Here is a 20,995-nt window from a genome sequence, read left to right as displayed (position 1 = left end):
TTTCATTCCCATTTTTTTTTTTTTTCTTCTCAATGTCAAAACATCCCTGGGAGTACGCGTTCATTTGCATTCCAGTTTATAAAGCACAAAGGGGGTTGCTGTTGTGAACAGCGGCGGATGAGTTTTGAGCTCCGCGCGAGTGCGAGAGCTGCTCCGTGTCAGCGCACAAATCCTCCGGCAAACAATCTCTGGCCTGTAATCCGGCTCGGAGTCGTGCCGCTCTCGTCGCAGAAGCCGACCAAATCCACCTGTGCTCGCACACCTGTAGGAGCTCTCTTTCTCATCATGGTGTCTCTTCTCTTCTCGCTTCTTCTGTTCTCCTCAGGTCACCAGGAGTCGCCCGGTCTGCAGCCATGCAGCATCGGCGGAGGCGCCTGCCCGGCCATGTGCACCTGCAGTAACAACATTGTGGACTGTAGAGGGAAAGGTCTCACCGCCATCCCGGCCAACCTGCCAGACAGCATGGCCGAGATGTAAGCACCTTGTTTCATGTTTTTCCCCACTAAAGGGAGTGTGGCACTTGACTTCTTGAGCCATAGAACCAACATTCTTTAATGTATTCATAAATGCTGCAATGCTACAGTATGAGTCAGTGTTTTGAACCGTCACAAGTGCTGCTGGTAAGAGGAAACACACATCAGCGAGGGAACTGGCTTTGACATAACACCTCCAGGTTCCCTCTAAAGTACCCTGTTGGATGGTAGATAATACATGTTGTAGTGACCTCTAGACTGCCCTTCCAGTTCCTTTTTATATTTTCTTTCTCTGCCCCTCAACATCCTGAGTCCGCCACTGGTGATTTTCCACACTTATTCTAGTTGTGTCACCGCTAACCTGGAGATAGCGACCAGGGAATACAATGCCTCTTCCTGTTTCGGTTGCGCAGTCTCAGAGAACTTCCTTTGTCTCCTCCTCCTCCATAATTCCACCTTAGTTTTTTTTTTTGCGGGAATAGTCACAGTGAAAGCAAAATTTATAGGGAACAACATGAACCTAATTTGAACTCCCAAGACGATAACTGTCAGATTGGGATTGCAGATAACCTTATATTTATTTATATATTTATATATATATATATATATATATATATATATATATATATATATATATATATATATATATTTTTTTTTTTTTTACGCCAATCATTTAATGCTATCCATCGCATCCACAGCTGGTTGCAGTTCTGATTGTGGTCACTCCGACCTACAAAGTTTCGGCTTTTCAGCACGTTGAAACTGGAGCAGCAGACGTAGAGGATGGCCCTGATGTTCTTGCGTTCTTTTCCCACTCTGCATCACCCGGCGGGGAGACGTCCATCCATTTTGTTGCCCTGCGCTGACAGACGCACACTTCGACTTCGAGCAGACTTCTGTCTGAGGCTGCATGCTCTTATCGGCTCAGATGGCTGTGAACCGCATGCGAGCGCTTTCCTAACATCCCTCCCTCGGTTTATCAGCCTGCCGACATCTGTCTGGGCATTAACTGTTTACGGCTCACATGCTATCAGCCCACGGTAATTCCTGGGAATGCGTGGCTAGACTTTTCAAGGTAGTGCTTTTACTCTCTTTATCAGCAGTTTATTGCCCCTGGCAAGAAGTCTGCATGACACGTTACGTCCACGCAGTGATTTATGCACGGTGAGAAAAAGGGAGGATGAAGGGAGAGAGCCAGCGGTCGCGTTGCATGTTCTTCCAAGGAGCATGTGTGTAGTCAGGAGGACACAGCAAGTTTCTAGGTCTCCTCCCCCCCATGGGGTCTGTTTATAAATACCCGGCTACCATGGAAGTCACAGATCCCATGTTCCCCAACAACCCTGACCCATTTCCAGTGCAGTGGTGTGCTCAATTTCCTAATTTGGACATGCAGTTCACACTTTCGGCGCTCTTGTCGTAATCGAATGACCACCCACGAAACATGGAGGTATTTCAGATCAATTTGACGTCTTCACGCATCCCGTAAAGACGAGAATAATTCAGCCTGAACCGTGCATTTTGCTGTGTTTTATGGCTTGGAGACCTCTTCGGTATGCCCTCCAGTTGCAATGTTCCACAAGTGGAGAACCTCTTAGAGACTGTTGTGATCTATGAGCCCAATAACCAGCGAGCAGCACTAATAGGAGGACGGGGAGACGGCTGAAAGATAGCTCCGCCGTGAACTGGTTTTATAGACAGCAGGTTCTCTCCGCACAGCTGATGAGTAAAGACATTTTAAAAGTCTCCCTGCCCTTCACATCTAATTGGTGCTTAACCGTGGCCCGCTAATAAACTCTACTATGTTCTGATTCATCTTTTACAAGACCAGGGTGAAACACTGGCTTACATCATGCGCATTCCTCCTGTCCTGCCCTCCGGAGCCGCGCCGCACAGGCTATATTCCCACAGCCCTCTTTCCTTCACTCGTTCTCCTCCTCTCTTGATTTTTTTTTTTCCTCCTCCACACTTCTCTCCGTCTTCTCTTCCCTCTTCCCCCGGCACGCCAAATCACCGCGGGCGGGTTTTCGAGCAGGCAGATATATACGGTGAAGGGATAAAAAAAAAAAAAATGGGGGGGGATTCCGCTCAGTAATTTGGTGCAGCAGGTTTGATCTGTGCTTGAAGTTCATTATAAAATCAGTTTCAATTACAGCAAGGCGGGCTGCTGGGTATCAAGGCCAGCCTAATGCCTTGTTAATGAGGCACTCGGAAACTCACATACACACACAAACACACACATGCTGCTCTCATTATGTACAAATCGGAGACCTGCAACCTCCCCTGCCCTGCTCTCGGCTAATGAATGCCAGTGTTGTGTTTATGGCTGTGGGGATGTGAGCTGGTTTCTGTGCTCCTCTCTTGTGAGACCAGGCCCAGTTAGCCTAAACACCACCACAACAGATTATTATGCACCATAGTCTCTGTCTGCAATGACTGAACTCAGCCATAAAAACCCCCCCACCCGCCCACCTCCTTCTCCTCCTAGCTGCGTCTTTCATCCGCTGCTGCGGTCCTGCCATCCATTTCTGACTCACGCACACACTGGGTGAATACCCAAAGGCGTAATGTGTTTCCCCTTAATGAAAACCATGCTCAGACCCTAATGAAAAGGATGAAGGGCATTGATTGGGCCGACACAAACACCAGCCCAGAGACACACACCGACGGACACACATACAAATGTTCAGCCTGATAAATTGGATGGGAACCATCGATCGTCCGGCAACTCTTGAGAGATTGTTTCTTTGTTTTTTCGGCACTGATTTGACAGAGCGGCGCCTTTGTTGATTGGAGGGATTAAGTCGCTTGTGCAGGTATCGATTGGCGAGGGGCGACAGTGTGAAGACTAAGGAGTTGTCAGATGGTATTGTGTTGCTGTCGTCCGGCTCGGAGGGTTTGTTATATGCTGTGACTGGGGTAATATATCGATACTGTATGATTATCGCGATACAAGGCTTCATATCATCTTAGATTTTGGATATCTGATATGGCATAAGTGTTGTGTTTTTTTGTTTGTATGTGTCCTGATAAGATAGATAAAACATGGGTGCCCTTACCGTGGACAAAACATGGTGAAGTGCCCTATAGGGTGCACTGGTGCCCCACCGCATACAGCTGGTGCCCTGCCCCTCAAACATCCCGACTCCGCCACTGTTGTGCATCGCAAAACAGCTTAAGAGTATTGCAATATTATTTTAAGGCCACATTGCCCTGCCCCAGCCGACACACAACGAGGTACCACAGCATATAGGCAGGCCCGAACACAGCCGACACTGAAACACACTGCAAACAGCGTGTACAGTGCCAGACTGGTTTGGACCAGTCAGACAGACTTGTTGATGAGAGAAGGCGCTAAAGCCACTTGGCCCACCACACTGCCGCATGGTGAGGGCAGAGGAACCACAGCGCTGTCACTCCGCTGTAAATCCACAGACACACTGGGGCAGGCAGACGAAAACAGACAGGGAGAGCATGTCCACCGCAGGAATCTGTGGTCTGGAATCACCGCTATCCTAAGAATGTCAATTGCGCTCCCATATCGCTCCATAAACGTCGGCCGCTCCTTTGAAGGGGGAAAAGATGCTGGATTGAAAAATTTGGAAGCTCAAGACTGTTAAGTGTCTGTGGCTAATGTCTAACAAAACATTCACCCCCACCCATGAATAGACACAAACCGAGCGATGCAGGAGGCCCGGAGGCATGCAGTAAATTTGAAATGCCTCTAATAGAATAATTAAATCATGTGGAGACGATCCTGCGCCAACAAATCACAAACTCAAGAGGGCGACGGTTAAATCAATCAACAGTGTTCCGGTTGGAGGAGTTTTTGCAGCTTTTTGAAATATTTCTCATTTTCCTGCGGTGGCAAATAGCATTTTAATCATCGTTAGATCCCGCGTGGAAGCCACTGGGCTACCGCTCCCTCTCCCAGGCCCGTGCCTCCTGTCCTGCAGCCAGCTCCTCAGCATGGTAGGACGACCAGACAGGCCCACAGCTGGCTCCCTCCGGGCCCCGCTAAGCCTTGTTAAGGACAGTTTTAAAAGCTGTGAAGTGACCTGCAGATAAACAGCCCTCTGCCAGCTCCACAAGGGAATAGGTCTGGGACTGAGCTGGGTCCTAAGTAGCAGCCGGCCCCGAGAAACACACAGACATGCATGCCCACACTAATGGGGTTTAGTGATGTCTGTTTCCCTCGCGACCATCTGAGACTGATTAGACCCTGCGACTGTTCTAACTAAATGACTCAGTGCGTGTTTGTCCGTATAATCATTTCGTTCTCTTGACAGTGTTTTACGGTGAGATTTTTCTTGTCAGCGGCTCTTTAGGCCCACAGGAAGAAAAAAAAGTAAACTAAAGAAAGAAGCAGTATTTCACCGAGGGTTTCGGTGGACACTTTGCAGACGCCCGGAGGATGAAGACAAATTTCACAGGAACAAGTGAGATCATTATTGATTTCAGGATCTCATACGAGAGCATAAGCGCTGGACGCTGTAAATGTTACGCCGAGAAGAAATATGACTTTTAGTCCAAGGAACTTAACACCCTCCCACATTGTGAGACGGAGCCTTTTCCCCTCCAGCACTTTAGCATTCAGACTGTTTATTGGTTCTGAGAGTGTTATGACTCCAACATGCCTGGACCTATTACAGCTGGGGAACAGATCTCCGCTAATATAATCAGGCCAATCACCAAGGGTCAAAGGTAACAGGAGGATTACTCAGCTCTGTTGTCATGGAGAAGCCCATTGTTTGGTTAACTGATGCTATCGCCTCACCTCTTTTCTCCTCTCCTCTTTTTCTCCAGACGTCTGGAGCAGAATGGGATTAAGTCTGTTCCTCCCGGAGCCTTCTCTCCATACAAGAAGCTGCGTAGGATGTAAGTACAGCAGTACACTCACCTCAGGGCTAAATAATACAGACAAGAACAAGAAGTCGACGGCTGGAAAAAGAAGCGACAATTGGCACTTTTCCACTCCTAAGGAGCATCAAGTATTTATTTTGTCTGCGCCCAGAAGAACATATTCTTGTTCTCAGGCTCGGGGTGGCATGGAAAGCAAGCACTCAGATGCTACATGAGCATAATAACAGTTCTCGTCTTTCATTGCCGCACACTGGTATTCCCCTGGCTAGTGCCGTGTCCAGTCTGTGTTGTGCCTGCGTCTGCAAACTGCGGCCGGGACGATGATGAGGCGACGGAGAGTGTGCTGGAATGAGGGCTGAGGCTTCGCTCTCTCTGGGAGTGAACGGTGACAGGCTGGTAGTTGAGACTGAGTGGTTTTTCACCCGTTGAACCAGCTGTACGGTCAGCCAGCCAGCACACAACCGGTCGGCCAAAACCATAACTCCAACACCACCGGGCCTGACCGACATAGCAGCAGCAGCAGCAGCAGAAGGGAGACTGAGAAAAACGGAAGGTCAGGGAGTTTCTCTGCCCTTCTCGAAGGATTCCTCGCCGCCTCATCGTCCAACACAAGCGACAGTTTGAAGTTCACACGAGGTGAAAGCAGAGCAGGCTGAAGCAGCTGCTGGCTCATTGTTACTCCAGGGAAATCTGAGGGGAAATTAATATTTATTTGTACAAAAATAAACAGAAAAAATGTTTGGGTTTTTGGAAAGTGTGAACCATGTGGAGAGAAAACCCGTAAAGTGAAGGTTTTAAAAAAGGAGTCATTACTTTTAATTGAATTGATGCAGACTTTTGTGTTTTTTACAGAATATACAGAAATCAGCATGGCGTCAACAAACTGTCCTCTTGTTAACAGAAATGGAGCTGAAGTGATTAACCACCATCTCCTTTTATAATAATATAAAATAAAATAATACATTTTTATCCACAAAACAACATTCAGAGGACATCTTCACTGTTTTCTTTTTTAAACTGAAAACACCGACGGCGTCCTATCTTTCAAAACAACGGTGAGTACAGCAAAGTTAACCCAGTTCAAATTAGCTTCACCGTCAGACACAACCGTGGACAACACAAAAGACTCCGGCGAAGACGAGAAAAGGCACAAAAGAAACAAAAGTGCCTTGAGTATACCAGTTCCATCTGAATCTAATCATTCATTATCCTTCTTGCCAGTACACATGTTATTAGACATTCCCTTTATTGAGGCCAGAAAACAGCCCCCGGACTCGTTTGGAAATACCTTTTCTCCCCATTCTCATAGATTCTCTCACGCTGGACGTACAAGAGAGTCAGATGTATTCTTACAAAATGAAATGTAAAATGTGTTTGTGTCACTTTATATGCAAAAAAAAATAATCATGTAGACTTAGCCAGGTTATAGGTGCAAAATTTAAGAATTGGCGTCCTGTCACATTCATGCTTAAAACAAACAGGGGGCTGTATATCACTAGAATAACTGCTAACTGCTGCTAGCTATAGATACCATTAGCTAGTTAGCTCAGTTTGCCGTGCAGCTCGCAGTGCAGACTGGGTGCTGGGAGCACCCGGGGAATGTTTTTATATCTACAAACCAGATTTCATAGCAGGTGAGCACCTTTCACATGTGCAAACATTAACGACCTGTAACAGACTCCAGTTAACAGAAACTGCATCGAGCAGCTGCTGTCTCATTTTAGCGGCCTGGACCCGAAGCTCATGGGAAATTCAGGATTATCTAATTGTGAACCTTGAAGCGTCAATCAAGCATGTCAGTATTTCACATGTAGTTAAGTGAAACTCTAATGAAAATGTCTGAGCTTAACCCCAGACACACTTTTAGAGGCTGTCGCAGAACATACACAGCCCAGACGTAACGGCAGTGGGAATGTGTTGCTCCCCTCCATCTGGTCCTCCAAACAGACGTGACCTGCTACCGTTGCCGCTGCCGATCCTGCATTTAGCAACAACAATGCGCGGCCGCATGTCTGTGCTGACCCTCAGTGCCTCTTGTTGATTCAGCTGGCTGCGTGCCCTCGCTGGCCCGACCCGGCCCGGCCCGTGTCCAACTGTCTCGGTGCACGCTGCGCGTAGACAGCATCGGAACATCGTGATGAATACGGTTCCTCTCCCGGGTCAGACTCAGCAGATGTTCACATGTATGTTTTATATTTAGCGGTAGGTTTTTCTGGCATACTGAGAATGGAAAAATATTTGATATTAAGGCAGTGTTGGGTGAGTTAAAGTTATATATAGGCTTTTGAGTGTTTGTCTGTTTATTTGTGACATGTGCAGGTATGTGTGCAATGCCTCTTCTAACCCGGCGTGTCCTCCTCTCCCAGTAAAATGCCAACCGCACACATTCTCTTTCACCTTGTCCCAGTTTGGATGACCTACACATGAACCACTCCTTAAGACGGGGATGCTGGCGGCAGCGCTCACACACACCGACACATGCACAAACACACCAGTGTCTGAGTTTACAGACACACACCAGTGCACACGTTGGCTCCTTCACCGCGTTTTTCTGTTTCCAGGAAACCTCGGTCCTTTGCAGGAAGACAAATGGGTACTTATTTAACTGTTACCCCCAAATGAGAAAATATCCCTCTTCTTCACCACATGATGATTTTCCTTCAAAGGTATCCAGTCGACTGGAGCTCAGTGCACATACTCCATTAAGTCTCTCTCTCCATCTGTCTTTCTCTCTTTCTGTCCCACTGTTCCTCATTTACGGCTGCGTTTGCTCACACAGGCGCATAAACACATACACACACAGGCTTAGTGGTTATCCTGCGGGGAGAGGCCTGCGGATCCTATTAACAACGGCTATATTCAGAGGCAGTCTACTGTATTTCGCTTTGGATCTCAGCCCTGCACCCCATTTTTACTCACACACACACATACACACACACACACTCACCATAATACAACACAGGGCCGTTTGATAGGCCACAAATAATACAAGTAAATGTTTTGATTGGCTGAGAAAGTCCAGTCTGCTCCATTTCATCAAATCCCTTCTCCCATCGAACATCAGCAGAGAGCTGGAACTCATCTCCGTCCAGCTCACACTGCATTTGGTGTAGCGCCCCTGCTCGCCAGAGACGAGGGTGACACCCAGGTGGCAGTGGGGTCAAACCACATGGGAGGGACTTTTCCCCCCCCAAAAAATTAAATTCTCTTCGACTAATCGTCTGGCTCTCTTCTTCGCTGCAGAGACCTGAGCAACAACCAGATTTCAGAGATCGCTCCTGATGCCTTCCAGGGCCTGCGCTCCCTCAACTCCCTGTAAGTGGCTCCCGCGCCAAGATCGCGCATAAATATCCGCTCGGTTGTCATTTCCCGTGTCTAAAGCAAGCCTGTGTTGTGATCTCCCAGCGTGCTGTATGGAAATAAGATCACCGACCTGCCCAAGGGGGTGTTTGACGGCCTCTACGCCCTGCAACTGCTGTAAGAGGAACACACACACACTCTGCTGATACACCGCAGACATATACTGAATACCAGGCATCCTTTACTCCTACTCAGTGAGGGAGTCATAACCTTCAAATAAACTTTGTACCTGTGCATAGCTTTCTCGATGGAATGCATAATGAATGAATGTATAAAGAAACTTTGACAAGCTGCTTCCCTCCCTCGATACCTTCCTCCCCCCCGCCCCACCCCTTCTCCCAGGTTGCTGAATGCCAATAAGATTCACTGCGTTCGTGCCAACGCCTTCCAGGACCTGCAGAATCTTTCACTGCTATCACTCTACGACAACAAGATCCAAACCCTCGCCAAGGGCACCTTCACTTCACTACGAGCAATACAGACCCTGTGAGTCGAACGCGTGCACACGCACACACACGTGCACACACACACACACACAGACCTGCTGCTGTATGCGCTCTGACACATTCTGAGCCGTCACCATAAAACATGAGCCAACACAGGAGTTGTTTACGCGCAGGTCTGTGTAATAACACAGGAATGGGATCATGAGGGAGAGAGGGGGGGTAAATCCATCATCTCCACAAATATACGGACACACATACACACACACACCACACCCACTCCCTCCACCATTACCCACATACCATTGGTTCTATTCGAAATATAGGCCTCCTTTTCGTTCTCTTCCAATAAACAAGGGAAACCACACGCTGTTCTCAACACAGACCCCACACTATGGCGTCCACCATGTGGGGAAACACACTGCATGACATATGCACATACGAGACATACAAGACACCTGTTGAGGGTGATGGATAGCGCTGCTTCTTGGCTCACCACACACACAGAGGGCACGAGGTTTAAGGGCTCTCGGTCTAAAACAAGCTTCTTGTTTTGTGAGCATTTTGAAGATGTGGTAAAAATACAAGCAGAGCATTCCCAGAGTCTGACGACATGATTCAGATGGCAGCACACGCTCTTTAAACTGAATTAAGGCTGGGTGATATGGTTCAGTCCCGTATGCCAACGTCGACAAGCACATTTTGTTACACGTGTACACATATATAGTTTGAATATTTTTGAAATGTTGAATTGATTTTATGGTTATTTTGAATGCTGTAGTTTGCATTCTGCTGAGAGTTACTTTCTAATATTTTGTCAATCCTCATTTATTGGCCAACTATTAGAAACATCTGTCCGCAAGCACAATAAAATTTACCAGCAGCACAAACAAGCGCCTCCAAAATAACCACAAAGTTGAGTGAGTGAATCACAATATGTCGAAGTAATGCAAAATTGCCAAAGCAATCACTTTACTGCCTTCTCCTGCTCTACAAGCTACTAGTATGTGTACCACAAGAACTACAGGGATTAATTCAGTGCAGTCCATTGAGCATTAATCATTTGGAAAACTGAAGGTATTCATCGTTAAAGAATTAGTAAGATATTCTTTGAAATACCACATGTTTATTCATTTTCTTGCCACATTTTAGTTAGTGGATCAACAGTACTGTCATGTCTGTACAGTAAATATGAAGCTACAGCCAGGAGCCGCTTAGCTTAGCTTAGCGCTGACTGGAAAGAGGAGTAACAGCTCGCCTGGCTCTTCTCCCATCAGACAGAGCCAAGCTGGCTGCCCCCCACCCTCCCACCATTTTTTCCATTCCTCATGCTAAGCTAAGCTAACTGGGCTGCTGCAGATTTACACCTGATGTCTTGTAATAAAAACACACAACTTGTAACCTTCCTTCCCTGGCCGTTGTCCCATCAGTTTTCATATGTGTCTTTCCCCGCTCACTTTTTCCTCTCTCACCTCTTCCCCCTTCTCTCCTACCCACCTCTCCCCCTCCCTCTCCAGTCACCTGGCCCAGAACCCATTTATTTGTGACTGTAATCTGAAGTGGCTGGCAGACTACCTGCGCTCCAACCCCATCGAGACCAGCGGCGCCCGCTGTGCCAGTCCCCGCCGCCTTGCCAACAAGCGCATCGGACAGATCAAGAGCAAGAAGTTCCGCTGCTCCGGTAGGCCCGCCGGCTCGGAGTCACCGTCTCCAAATGTCCTCCTCCTTATTTCTCTCTCGGGCTCTCTCTCTCTATCTCTCTATCTCTATTTCTCAGACAGGCTTTTTTGTTTTTACTCCACTTGTCTCTCTGCTGCTGCTCTGCTCCTACCTTCTCCCTTTCTCTCCGCTGGGAGTGGCTATTATCTCTGCATTTACTCCCTATACCTCATCCCACATTTAATGAGTGATCATTCCTGGCAAAAGGTTTTTTTTTTCATCCGGCCTATCATTTGCCGCGCCGGTGCTCCTCAATCAATACCACCCCCCCCCCGATGAACTTTGGGCCAAGGAGAGAGGGATCGTTGGCCGTTTCTCCATTTCCCCCTCCACGCTACCACACTGTGAGTCTGGTTTCACATCCAAACCGCAGCGGGCTGAGATCACCAGTCGAGGCTGGTAGAGTTTCTGTGTGTGCCCACCGTTCCTCTGCCCTCTGCCAACCTCAGACTCCCCTCCCTCCATCTCCATCTCCCCCCCCCCCCCGCCCGCCAGGCTCAGGTTTCCTCCCTCCCCTCCTCCATCCCTTCACTCCTCTGCATCGCACTAGCAAGGCCTCACCCACTATTGTGTTTATGCACTGTGCTACGCCGTCTGGCACTCTGCACTGCTGAGGTTTCACACTTCTTTATGGCCTCATTTGTTTGGCTAGACCGAGTGAAGAAGGGAGTCCATGTGTGCTTCTCTTCTTTTCTCTCTCTTTTCTTATTTTTTCATTCTTTTTTTTTTGGGGGGGGGGGGAGTCTTTTTTCCTTCATTCTTTCTCACTGTCTTCTCCCTCCTTCCCTCATGTCACCCTGCCTTAGCAACAGCCAAATATTTACCACCTTTTGACATCGTTACTGGTTCCTTCTGCATTTGCCCTACACAGAGATAGTCCCAGGCTTCTCTGTGTAACCGTCATGTACCTCAAGTCATGTTGTCGTCATATATAAGCTCTCTCTATATATATGACTGTTCTGAAGCATAGCGTCACCACAGCTATGCAGGCCAGACTTGTCTCACTGACATCCGACCCTCTTTCTTTTCTCCATCACAGCCAAAGAGCAGTACTTCATCCCAGGTGAGTGGCTTGTAAACGTTCACACCTATCATTGTCTCCCTCTATTCTTTAATTATCCACCCGCAAGCCATGTAGCGGCGTCATTCTTTCCATTACGTGCTGGTCATTTAAATGAAATTCTCCAGGGGGTTAAAGGATGATTTCAGTTTATCACAACTTGTTTTTGTCTTGTTTGACACCATCGCCCCGCCACCATGGAAAAAAATATATATATTCCTGAGTTTGTACTATTGCAAATATAAATTTCTGAGTTTGAATGTCTTCTCCAAAAGCTACAGAGTGCCCCTTTAAGTTATCAAAACAAATTGTTGATCTCTACAAATAAGTCAGAAGAGACAACACAAGAGAAACTGCCTGTTTTCCTGTGTTTTTCTGATGCGCTCACTTTTTTTTTTTTTTTTTTTTAACTATGTAATTTCTCGAAATTAATCCACAATGTTGTGATAAACCGGAATCATCCTTTAACGTGACTGAAGTTTGGATGATCTTCAGAGGAAATGGTGTGTGCAGGAAAAACACTGGCGTTGAAGGGTAAAAGTTGGCGGTGGCAGGTAGGTATTTATGTACGTGTGAGAGCGGCTAATTGGGCCGCTGAATGACCATCTTACCTATGTGCGCATTTTTAATGTGACATATACGTGTGAGAGCGTCTGTTTCTCCTCAGCTCTGTTTTCCTAACAGTCTCCGCAGATAGAGTCCAAAGGAAGTGGCTCTTTGCTTTGGCATGAGCACAGACAGTCATTCACCGAGTGGGGCAGAAAAAGGAGGGAGGGAGAGAGGGACAGAGGGGAAGGAAAGTGTGTCCTTTCTATCAGTAAAAGCTAAAGAAAATAAAGCCCACCAGAGGACCCAGATTCCTATCAGCGGATGTTTCCGGACCTCTTAACAAGAGCACTTCCAAGAAAATAACTAGGAGGAGCAGTGATGTGTGTCGAACTCTGTCTGTGTGCGTGTGTGTGTGTGTGTGTGTGTGTGTGTAAATTAATGTGTCTTTGTGTGCCAAGCTGAGATAAAGCTCTACACCGGCTTAGAGAACAAATGGGAGCACTATGTAAGCAGAAGCAGGATCAAAGCCGAATGTGATTAATGAGAATTTCACCCTCCCTGAATGATAACAATAAAAGCCTGCACAATCCACACGCACGCACCCCACGCACACAACCGCTGACAGCACGGGAATTCCATAATGCATTGATAATGAGGATCCAAGCTGCGGGGAATTATGAGAACTTCTACAACTCCGGCGATGAGTCATTTTTGCGCCTCGGAGAGGGAAAAACCTCGTCCCTCTCCTTTGTGTTTTCCCCAGTTTCGTTTCAAATCTGCTGACAGTAAAAGTGTCGCCGCCACGCACTTGTGACGATGGCGATGACTCAGGCCTGTGAATCTCCCCCGGCTCCCTCCACATCCTCCAGATCAAAGCACCGCGCTGTACTTTCATTGCTTCCTCTGTCGCAGGAAATGCCTTTTCCTGTTGTCTGGCCTGGCAAGGGAAAGTTTCCTTAATGACCCGCGTTAACGTGTCCATCCGCACCCTCCGCCGAGCCGCTTTGGAGGAGTGACACCGCTTTAGAAAGGAGTCTAAGAGAGAAGGCTGTTGCTGCGAATGCAATTCACTCTTTCACTGTCCAACCGTATTCTAATAAAGTCAGCGATGAGGGTTCTGGGGTTAGGTTTTGGTTTCAAGCGCCGGTCTGTTTGTTTAGACGGATGCTTGATACTCAACGGCTGGATTTAGTCCTGGTTGTTTGAGGTTTTCCTGCTCATGAATGTGGTCTGGGCGCCCCACGGTGCCCTGCTGACGTAATCACCAAACCTCAGGCCGAGGGGTGCGCCAGCGTGATGCATGCAAAAAGGGAACGGGAGACAAAACGATATGCGAACGGGCGAGCGCCGAGCTGTTCCCCGTCTAAATGGAACATACGCGCGCGCACACATACGCTCCACACACACGTATACACACACACACTGAGACGCAATACACACACACACACACCGTTCTAAGTGGCTCCCAGCGCTGTTCCATTATTGAGCAGCCATGATGTAACTGGCAGCACACTTTTTGGCACGTAACGTCTATTCATAGACAGAGGAGGTGCAGGGAGAAAAAAACCCCGTCCCACGCTCCCCTCGCTGCCTCACTCTTGCTCTTCTTCTTTCGGGACAGACGTCTCCGCCACTCACCTTTCATATCTCTCTCATCCGTCTCCTCTCGCCGCATGCGTCCGTGTCCCTCGTGCCCTCCTTTTCCTCTCTCCTCCCTCCCCTCCGACTCCACCTGTCTGCGCTCACTTCCTGTGCACCATTTCAGCCACGTCTTTCTCTCTCTCTCTCTCTCTGTCTCTCTACCCACCGTCCTCTCCCCCTCTCCCGGGTGCTCTGCTTCACTGACGCCAGCGGTCCAAATCCTCTTTGGCATCCCTATCTCGATCTCCCCTGCTGCTGTTCTTTTCACCCCACTGCGCCCACTCACCTCTCTAAAATAACCCACCCCTCGCCACTCCCCACCCTTCCGCCCCCCTCGCCCTCGCCCATCCATCTCTCGACCTATGAATAGTAGGGAGGGGGAGCTGCAGGATGTTCTGAAGGGCGCCTGAGGTTAAAGATTAGGCAGGGATCTCGCCTTTTAGGTCACAACTGACAAGCCGACACGCAGCCGTGGCAAGGCGGGGGGGGGGGTGGATGCGTGACTCCGAGCATCATGGGAAAGAGAGGCTGAATACATTTGTGTCGTAACCCTGTCTGCATGTCCTCCCGCTCAGGTACAGAGGACACCCGTCTGAATAATGCCTGCAACAGTGATCCCGTGTGCCCTCCAAAGTGCCGCTGCGAGTCCAACGTGGTGGACTGCTCCAACCTGAAGCTCACCAAGATCCCCGAGCACATCCCGGCATCCACCAGCGAACTGTAAGGGACCAGACAGAAAAGTCTAGAGCTAACAGGGAGAAATAAAGTGGCACGAGAAAGAGTAATGAGTAACTTGAATTGAATGTGAAGGAAGAAAAGTCAAAAACTCATGCTGAGTATGTAAAGAGGACTATAAATTTTAATGCATTTGTTTAAACTCTTGCAACTTTTTTTCCCTCCAGACGCCTTAACAACAATGACATCACGACTCTGGAGGCAACTGGAGTTTTTAAGAGCCTTTCCCAGCTGAAGAAAATGTAAGCGAAGCTTCGCATTTTACTTTTCTCTTAATATTCTTAGTTTTGCGTCACTGACGTGCTTTTATTCCCCCCCCCCCACAGAAACCTCAGCAACAACAAGATCACAGAGATTGAGGACGGGGCATTTGAAGGCGCGTCATCCGTCAATGAACTCCACCTCACGGCCAATCAGATCGACTCGGTCCGAAGCGGGATGTTCCGGGGGCTTGAGGGGCTGCGTATGCTGTGAGTGATGCGCAAACACACAGAGCCCCACACACCATGATGACTTTTCTTAAATGCATTGATGGAATATAAGCACATTTACTTAAAGGGACACTACGTAGGTTTGGAGAAGAAATTCAATGAATATTAACAATATGATGAGATAATAATACAAACTCAGAACTGATTGAACAGAGGATAATAAGGTCCCCCCGGGCAAATAGGGTTTTTTTCTACTCCATTACATTTAATCGGTGCCTTTATTTGCCAGTTACTGAATGCTGTGTCAGAGCCAAAGTAGCATATTTTTAAAAAGATGTATTATATCCGCAATCAGATTGGGGTCAGATCTCTTGACAAACGTTCCAGTAATTGAAAAAATGCTGAATTGTTTTTCCTCATCCTTGAACGACTGCTAGTTACTCCCCTTAAGTACATTTAATACCCTGAGTCGGGCCCCAGCACCCCTGCTCGAACTCCTCTCAGCACATTTAATGGCAGAAAAGTAATTTTGACACTTCAGTACATTTAATATCGGATACTTGACTACTGACTTTTCACTTTTTACCAAAGTAGTATTTTAAAACAATGTCTTCGGTCTGACTTTTGGGTACTTTCCAGCACTGCTAAAATGCAGTATAAAAATTTCAGATTTTTGGGCTGATGGTTTTATTTTTTTTGTGTGTGCCTCTTCAGGATGCTGAGGAACAACAAGCTCAGCTGCGTCCACAACGACAGCTTCACGGGGCTACACAACGTCCGGCTGCTGTCCCTGTACGACAACCAGCTGACCACCATCACCCCCGGGGCCTTCGACACCCTGCAGACCCTCTCCACCCTGTGAGACCCCGGCACTCGCAGCCACCTCAATCGCACATGTTGATGTTGCGGTGCTCTAACAACCTCTCTTCCGCTCGCTCTCTCTCAGCAACCTCCTGGCCAACTCCTTCAACTGCGACTGCCGGCTGGCCTGGCTCGGTGACTGGCTGAGGAGCCGGAAGATCGTGACGGGTAACCCCCGCTGCCAGCGCCCTGGCTTCCTGAAGGAGATCCCCCTGCAGGACGTGGCTCTGCCGGACTTCCGCTGCGAGGAGGGTAGGTGCCTATAGCGATCTGACTCTCTCTCTCTTTGTCTCTCTCCATCTGAAGTTTGGTCGCAGCCTCTCCACTTTAAATGAAGCAATCAGTCTCTTTGAAAGGAGATAAACATCTTTGGTGTAGTAGATGACCTCCACTCCGCCTGAAACAAACCTGTCTGGGTGGTGACTGATGAGGATTTGAACTGCCGCGATACGTTATGAGCAAGAGCGGCTTAAAGTGTCTGAGATCATCTTAAATAATGGCCACTATTGTGCCGCTCTTTTGTTTACTGAACAGATTGCTACTCAGCAGTTCCTAAGCTGCTGGTCGATGCCGGGCTGAGTGGAGCTATTGAGCTGTTTGCCTTATTGACCAGTCAGCCTATTTGCACCTGAATGAATGTTAGTCTTGTCTTCGGGCCCTCGGGCGGCTTCCTTTCTTTGCGCTCGCTGGTCGATATTACATTAGCGCGGCTCCTCTCGCTCTCTGTCCTGTTTTACTTTTCACATTTTTCACTTCCTCTTTTTTTTCATTGTCTCGCCGCCTCGCCATCAGCTTGAAGGATTATACTGTTTTGCCTTTAGGTGTGCTTTGCCTTTCTACTCTCTCAACACTTTTTTTTTTTTTTTTGCCAGTGATGACAGCTTCTAGTCTTGGCTGTTCTCCACGTCTTTTCTTCCCTCCTGGTCATTCCTCCTCAGTGGTGTCTGACTCCCTTCTATCTCCTCTGTTCTGTTTTGTTTTTCCCAGGCCAAGAGGAGTCAAGCTGTGTGCCCAGACCCCAGTGTCCGAGCGAATGTACTTGCCTGGAGACCGTGGTGCGCTGCAGCAACAAGCACCTCCACTCGCTGCCCAAAGGCATCCCCCGAAACGTGACTGAACTGTGAGTTCTTTGGCATTAATTAAGCCAACTGCGTTTATGTCTTATCAGTTTGTGTTCCAGGTGCTATTGTTGCTTTGTCTGCCTTTGACGGAGGAAAGGAAACCAAAGGAGACTCTGTGAGGAGGTAAAGAAAGGAGCTTGGGAGGTATGAAAGAGATAAGAGCTGGTGAAAACAGCTGAGGCAAAGAAAAACAGATCTCATCATTCGAAGAAGGGGAAAGGAGTCAATAAACCCTGCAGTTATTCTCTCAGACATTCTTCTTCTGTGTTCCCTGCAGCCCTCAGGGCTCTCACTGATGTCACTCTCACACTCAGAGCCAAGGATCAGTGTGTGTGTGTTTGTGTGTGTGTGTGTGTGTGTGTGCATATTTGTGTGAGGGCCAAAAGCCTGTCCACGGGAGCATAGGGGAGCAAGAGGACATTTTAATGAGCAGTTTTCAATGGAAAGGGGAGGGAGTGGAATAGGTCTGGAACTTTCCAATACTCCTCTGAGTGGTTCAGACAAACCCTCACACACATACACACACACACACGGATGCACACACATGCTGTGCAAGCCTTAAGGCCTGTCATTGTCCCAGCAGGTGTGACCAGGTGTGCCCCTCTGTTCTGGGCTTTCATCTAGTCATCTGGAGAGTTTGCTACTCCATCATTATCCCAAGTGTCCTCTGCACCGTCATTACCTATCATTACCTCTGAACCCAAAGGCCCCCCCTGACTAACCAGCCCTTACCGCCCTGAGTACAGTCAACAACAATAGCGGGAGAAAGCCCCTGCAGCTGCGCTCTGAGGGACCTGGCCCTAAATCAGCCTTTTATCAAGGTGACGGGCCTCTGGTAGCACTTTGTGTTGGCATCCAGCAGGGTGGTTGCAGCCCCGCAGGCACTGGTGTCAGCTGGGGTGGCTTTCACATGCATTAGTGAGTTAACACACACACACATGCATGAGCGCACATACATGTGTTTGTACCTCAGTCGCTTCAAAGGGAGAGGTGCTGGGTCACATTCAGCAATTATTGCCAAATAGAAAATGTACAAAAAACATCACTCATCTGTCATGACGGCCATTCAGAAGTAACAAACATGACTAGGAGTATATAACTGGGATAGGACAGTCTATGAGACCGATTTCTAGGCATGAGAAACAACATGGTGTCAAAGCAGTTTGAAGGAAGCAATTGAAAGGCAAAACATTCTGCTGTTTGGCGTAACAGGAGATTAGATTGGCTGCAAAAGCATGGGAAGAAATGGTCTGTGTGAAAAGTGCGATTCCCTGGAATAACCGCCTGAGGTGAAACGCATCTGCCGACGAAAACCTGAATACATGCAGGATTAAATGGACTTTTAACACCAGCTAGAACCTAATTAATAATAACAAGAAAAGATACGGTATCCTCAGTCACTATAATTGAGTATTTCCTTAATAGAATTTAGCCACACCTCATTAATTACCTTGCAGTTTGACATTCTACATTTTACACTTTAGTAACGTCTCATACATTTAAAAGGTGAAAGAATGTTAATGAATGAAGATAAAGAGGGATGAATAGGGTCACCAGGCAGTAATATCTACACTCTTTTTTTCATTTTGCTCACTTTTTTCTCTTTTTCTGATCTCCTTTGACATACTGAGTGAGTAGGAATGGATAACCTGGGTAGCGCATCCTTTGACTTTATAATTGTTAAACCAAGCACCAGCTGGTTCTTAATGTATCTAAATGTATTGTCACCACAGTGGTTGGATTTAATATTCAATGGTAAATACCACCAGACTTGTTTTTTTAAAAATGATGAGAAATGTACTTTGTCAGCTTGTGAATACCTTATAAGATATATATAGATGCTTTCTTGTTATTATTATTGATAGCAGCGTTATATGGTCATGAGAATGTATTTTATTTTGAAAGCTGTTTGAGAATGCATATCCTATTTTGGTCTGAGTGGCAAAATTTTATGTAAACTGTGTTTGTGCCTCCTCGTTCAGGTATCTGGATGGAAACCAGTTCAGCGTCGTGCCAAAGGAACTGTCTGCCTTCAAATACCTCCAGCTGGTGTAAGTTTTCACCTGTCCGCCTCCTCCATCTCACTGTGTACATCAAGACGGCCAACTTACGCCTTTTAACGGTTTTTTTTTTTTCTCCCAGAGACCTGAGCAACAACAAGATCAACTCTCTGACCAACTCGTCCTTCTCCAACATGAGCCAGCTCACCACTCTGTAAGTCGTGAGCCGCTTTTTCGTGCTAGCACTGACAGTAGGCTGGAAACAGATTAACTTTATAGGCATGCATGTGTAATTATTTCTACATTACAGGATCCTGAGCTACAATTCCCTGCGTTGTATCCCCAAGATGGCCTTCAGTGGACTCCACTCTCTCAGACTGCTGTGAGTTTATTTTTACATTTCAAATGCGTCCACTTACAGTATGCTCATCTCGGTGTGTCGGTTTAGGGGCGAGTCTTATAATCCTATTTTTAACCCAAAATGTATCTCGTCGGGGAGGGTTTCTATTCTTTCCCATGCAAATCAAGTGTTTTAAATGCCTCTTTGTTGACACATAATTTCAGGACACAAGGCTCCGAAACAATTGAAGTTATTTTGAAAGAAGAAAGGAGAGGATCGCTTTCAGTCTAAATGAGTTATTAGGGAGGATATTTTTACAGCGTGCACCGACTACAGAGACGGTGCAGCAGATGCTGAGACTCTTTGATTGACTCCAGAGAACTGAGGCGCAGCCTAAACAGTTATGACAGCTCATGAATTCACACACACACGTACACAACCTACGACCTATTTACTCTGCAGCGTTGTTCCAGCTCCCATCCTGCCTACACCTTGTCTTCAGACGTCTGCACTGTCTGCCCGCTCACCTCCAAATGCCCCGAGCTCATCACCGCCTCGCCCCCGGGGCCAAACATTCGCCCTCACAGCCCACTGTAGAAAATCACTCTGACACTGATTACCACCGAATGTTTGCCCGACGGTAACTGTAATGGTTTTGACTCAGCCTCCGGGGCTTTAATAAAGTTATGAAGTCTTTGATTGTGCACTCTCAGTGACCGTTGGCTCCCCGTGGATGGATTGGTCTGCTAAATAACCGAGATGTAGAATTTAAAGGCACCCGACAGACCGATGACGAAAGCAAACCAGTCCTTGGAGCCGCATCCAACGATACAGCGCACACACTTAAATTCAAATGTACAGTTTGGTCCTGCGATGTAGAAACAGAGACCAGGCCCGGCAGAACTCCTTATGAGATTATGTATGCTTCAGTGTGTGTGTGTGTGTATGTGTGTGTGTCTGTATGCATGGCTTGAATGTTTCTCATCTACTGGCTCGGTGCCCGTTAGTATGTGTGTGGGAGTAGACATATCAGCCTTCCATGTGTGCTCATAGCAGGCACACTTTTTACTACTGACAACAAAGCTTCAACAAAGCCTCTTTTTTTTTTTTTTTTACGGCAGGATTCGACTAAAGTCCCGATCATTACGAGGCACAAAGCGTAAGAGCCCTTTTAGCGTGGAATGAGACTGAAGCTCGGTCATCATTAGCCGATGCCGCCTTGCTAGCCCGGGCTCGCCGCTTTGATCCCTAATGAAGCTGCATCCGTTATTTCTGCTCTTACTCACTCACGCCACCTTCACTTTTTAAAATGTTCCCTGTGCAAGTGTGCTAGACACCATGTGAGGCCCTCCCCCTCCCCAACACACACACACACACACACACACACACACACACACACACA

At 47.5% G+C, this 20,995-nt stretch overlaps 1 protein-coding gene across 5 annotated transcripts in view; it reads left to right on the top strand.

Annotated features, from left to right (window-relative positions):
- Window positions 1-20,995, top strand: part of slit1a (slit homolog 1a (Drosophila)) — a 93,825-nt gene that overhangs the window by 59,465 nt on the left and 13,365 nt on the right. For 3 of the 5 annotated variants that reach the window (XM_037124430.1, XM_037124432.1, XM_037124429.1), the window contains exons 9-24: window positions 326-473; window positions 5,277-5,348; window positions 8,577-8,648; window positions 8,739-8,810; window positions 9,036-9,179; window positions 10,654-10,817; window positions 11,895-11,918; window positions 14,681-14,825; window positions 15,008-15,082; window positions 15,167-15,310; window positions 15,986-16,129; window positions 16,218-16,384; window positions 17,120-17,252; window positions 19,236-19,304; window positions 19,396-19,467; window positions 19,564-19,635. In XM_037124430.1, the coding sequence (XP_036980325.1) occupies window positions 326-473; window positions 5,277-5,348; window positions 8,577-8,648; window positions 8,739-8,810; window positions 9,036-9,179; window positions 10,654-10,817; window positions 11,895-11,918; window positions 14,681-14,825; window positions 15,008-15,082; window positions 15,167-15,310; window positions 15,986-16,129; window positions 16,218-16,384; window positions 17,120-17,252; window positions 19,236-19,304; window positions 19,396-19,467; window positions 19,564-19,635 (1,717 nt within the window). The remainder of the gene's footprint in view (window positions 1-325; window positions 474-5,276; window positions 5,349-8,576; window positions 8,649-8,738; window positions 8,811-9,035; window positions 9,180-10,653; window positions 10,818-11,894; window positions 11,919-14,680; window positions 14,826-15,007; window positions 15,083-15,166; window positions 15,311-15,985; window positions 16,130-16,217; window positions 16,385-17,119; window positions 17,253-19,235; window positions 19,305-19,395; window positions 19,468-19,563; window positions 19,636-20,995) is intronic. The other 2 variants (XM_037124431.1, XM_037124433.1) reach the window with 1 other exon arrangement.

The sequence above is a fragment of the Acanthopagrus latus genome, chromosome 15, assembly GCF_904848185.1.
Source record: "Acanthopagrus latus isolate v.2019 chromosome 15, fAcaLat1.1, whole genome shotgun sequence".
Classification (NCBI taxonomy): domain Eukaryota; kingdom Metazoa; phylum Chordata; class Actinopteri; order Spariformes; family Sparidae; genus Acanthopagrus; species Acanthopagrus latus.
This window is presented reverse-complemented; position numbering and strand designations above follow the sequence as displayed.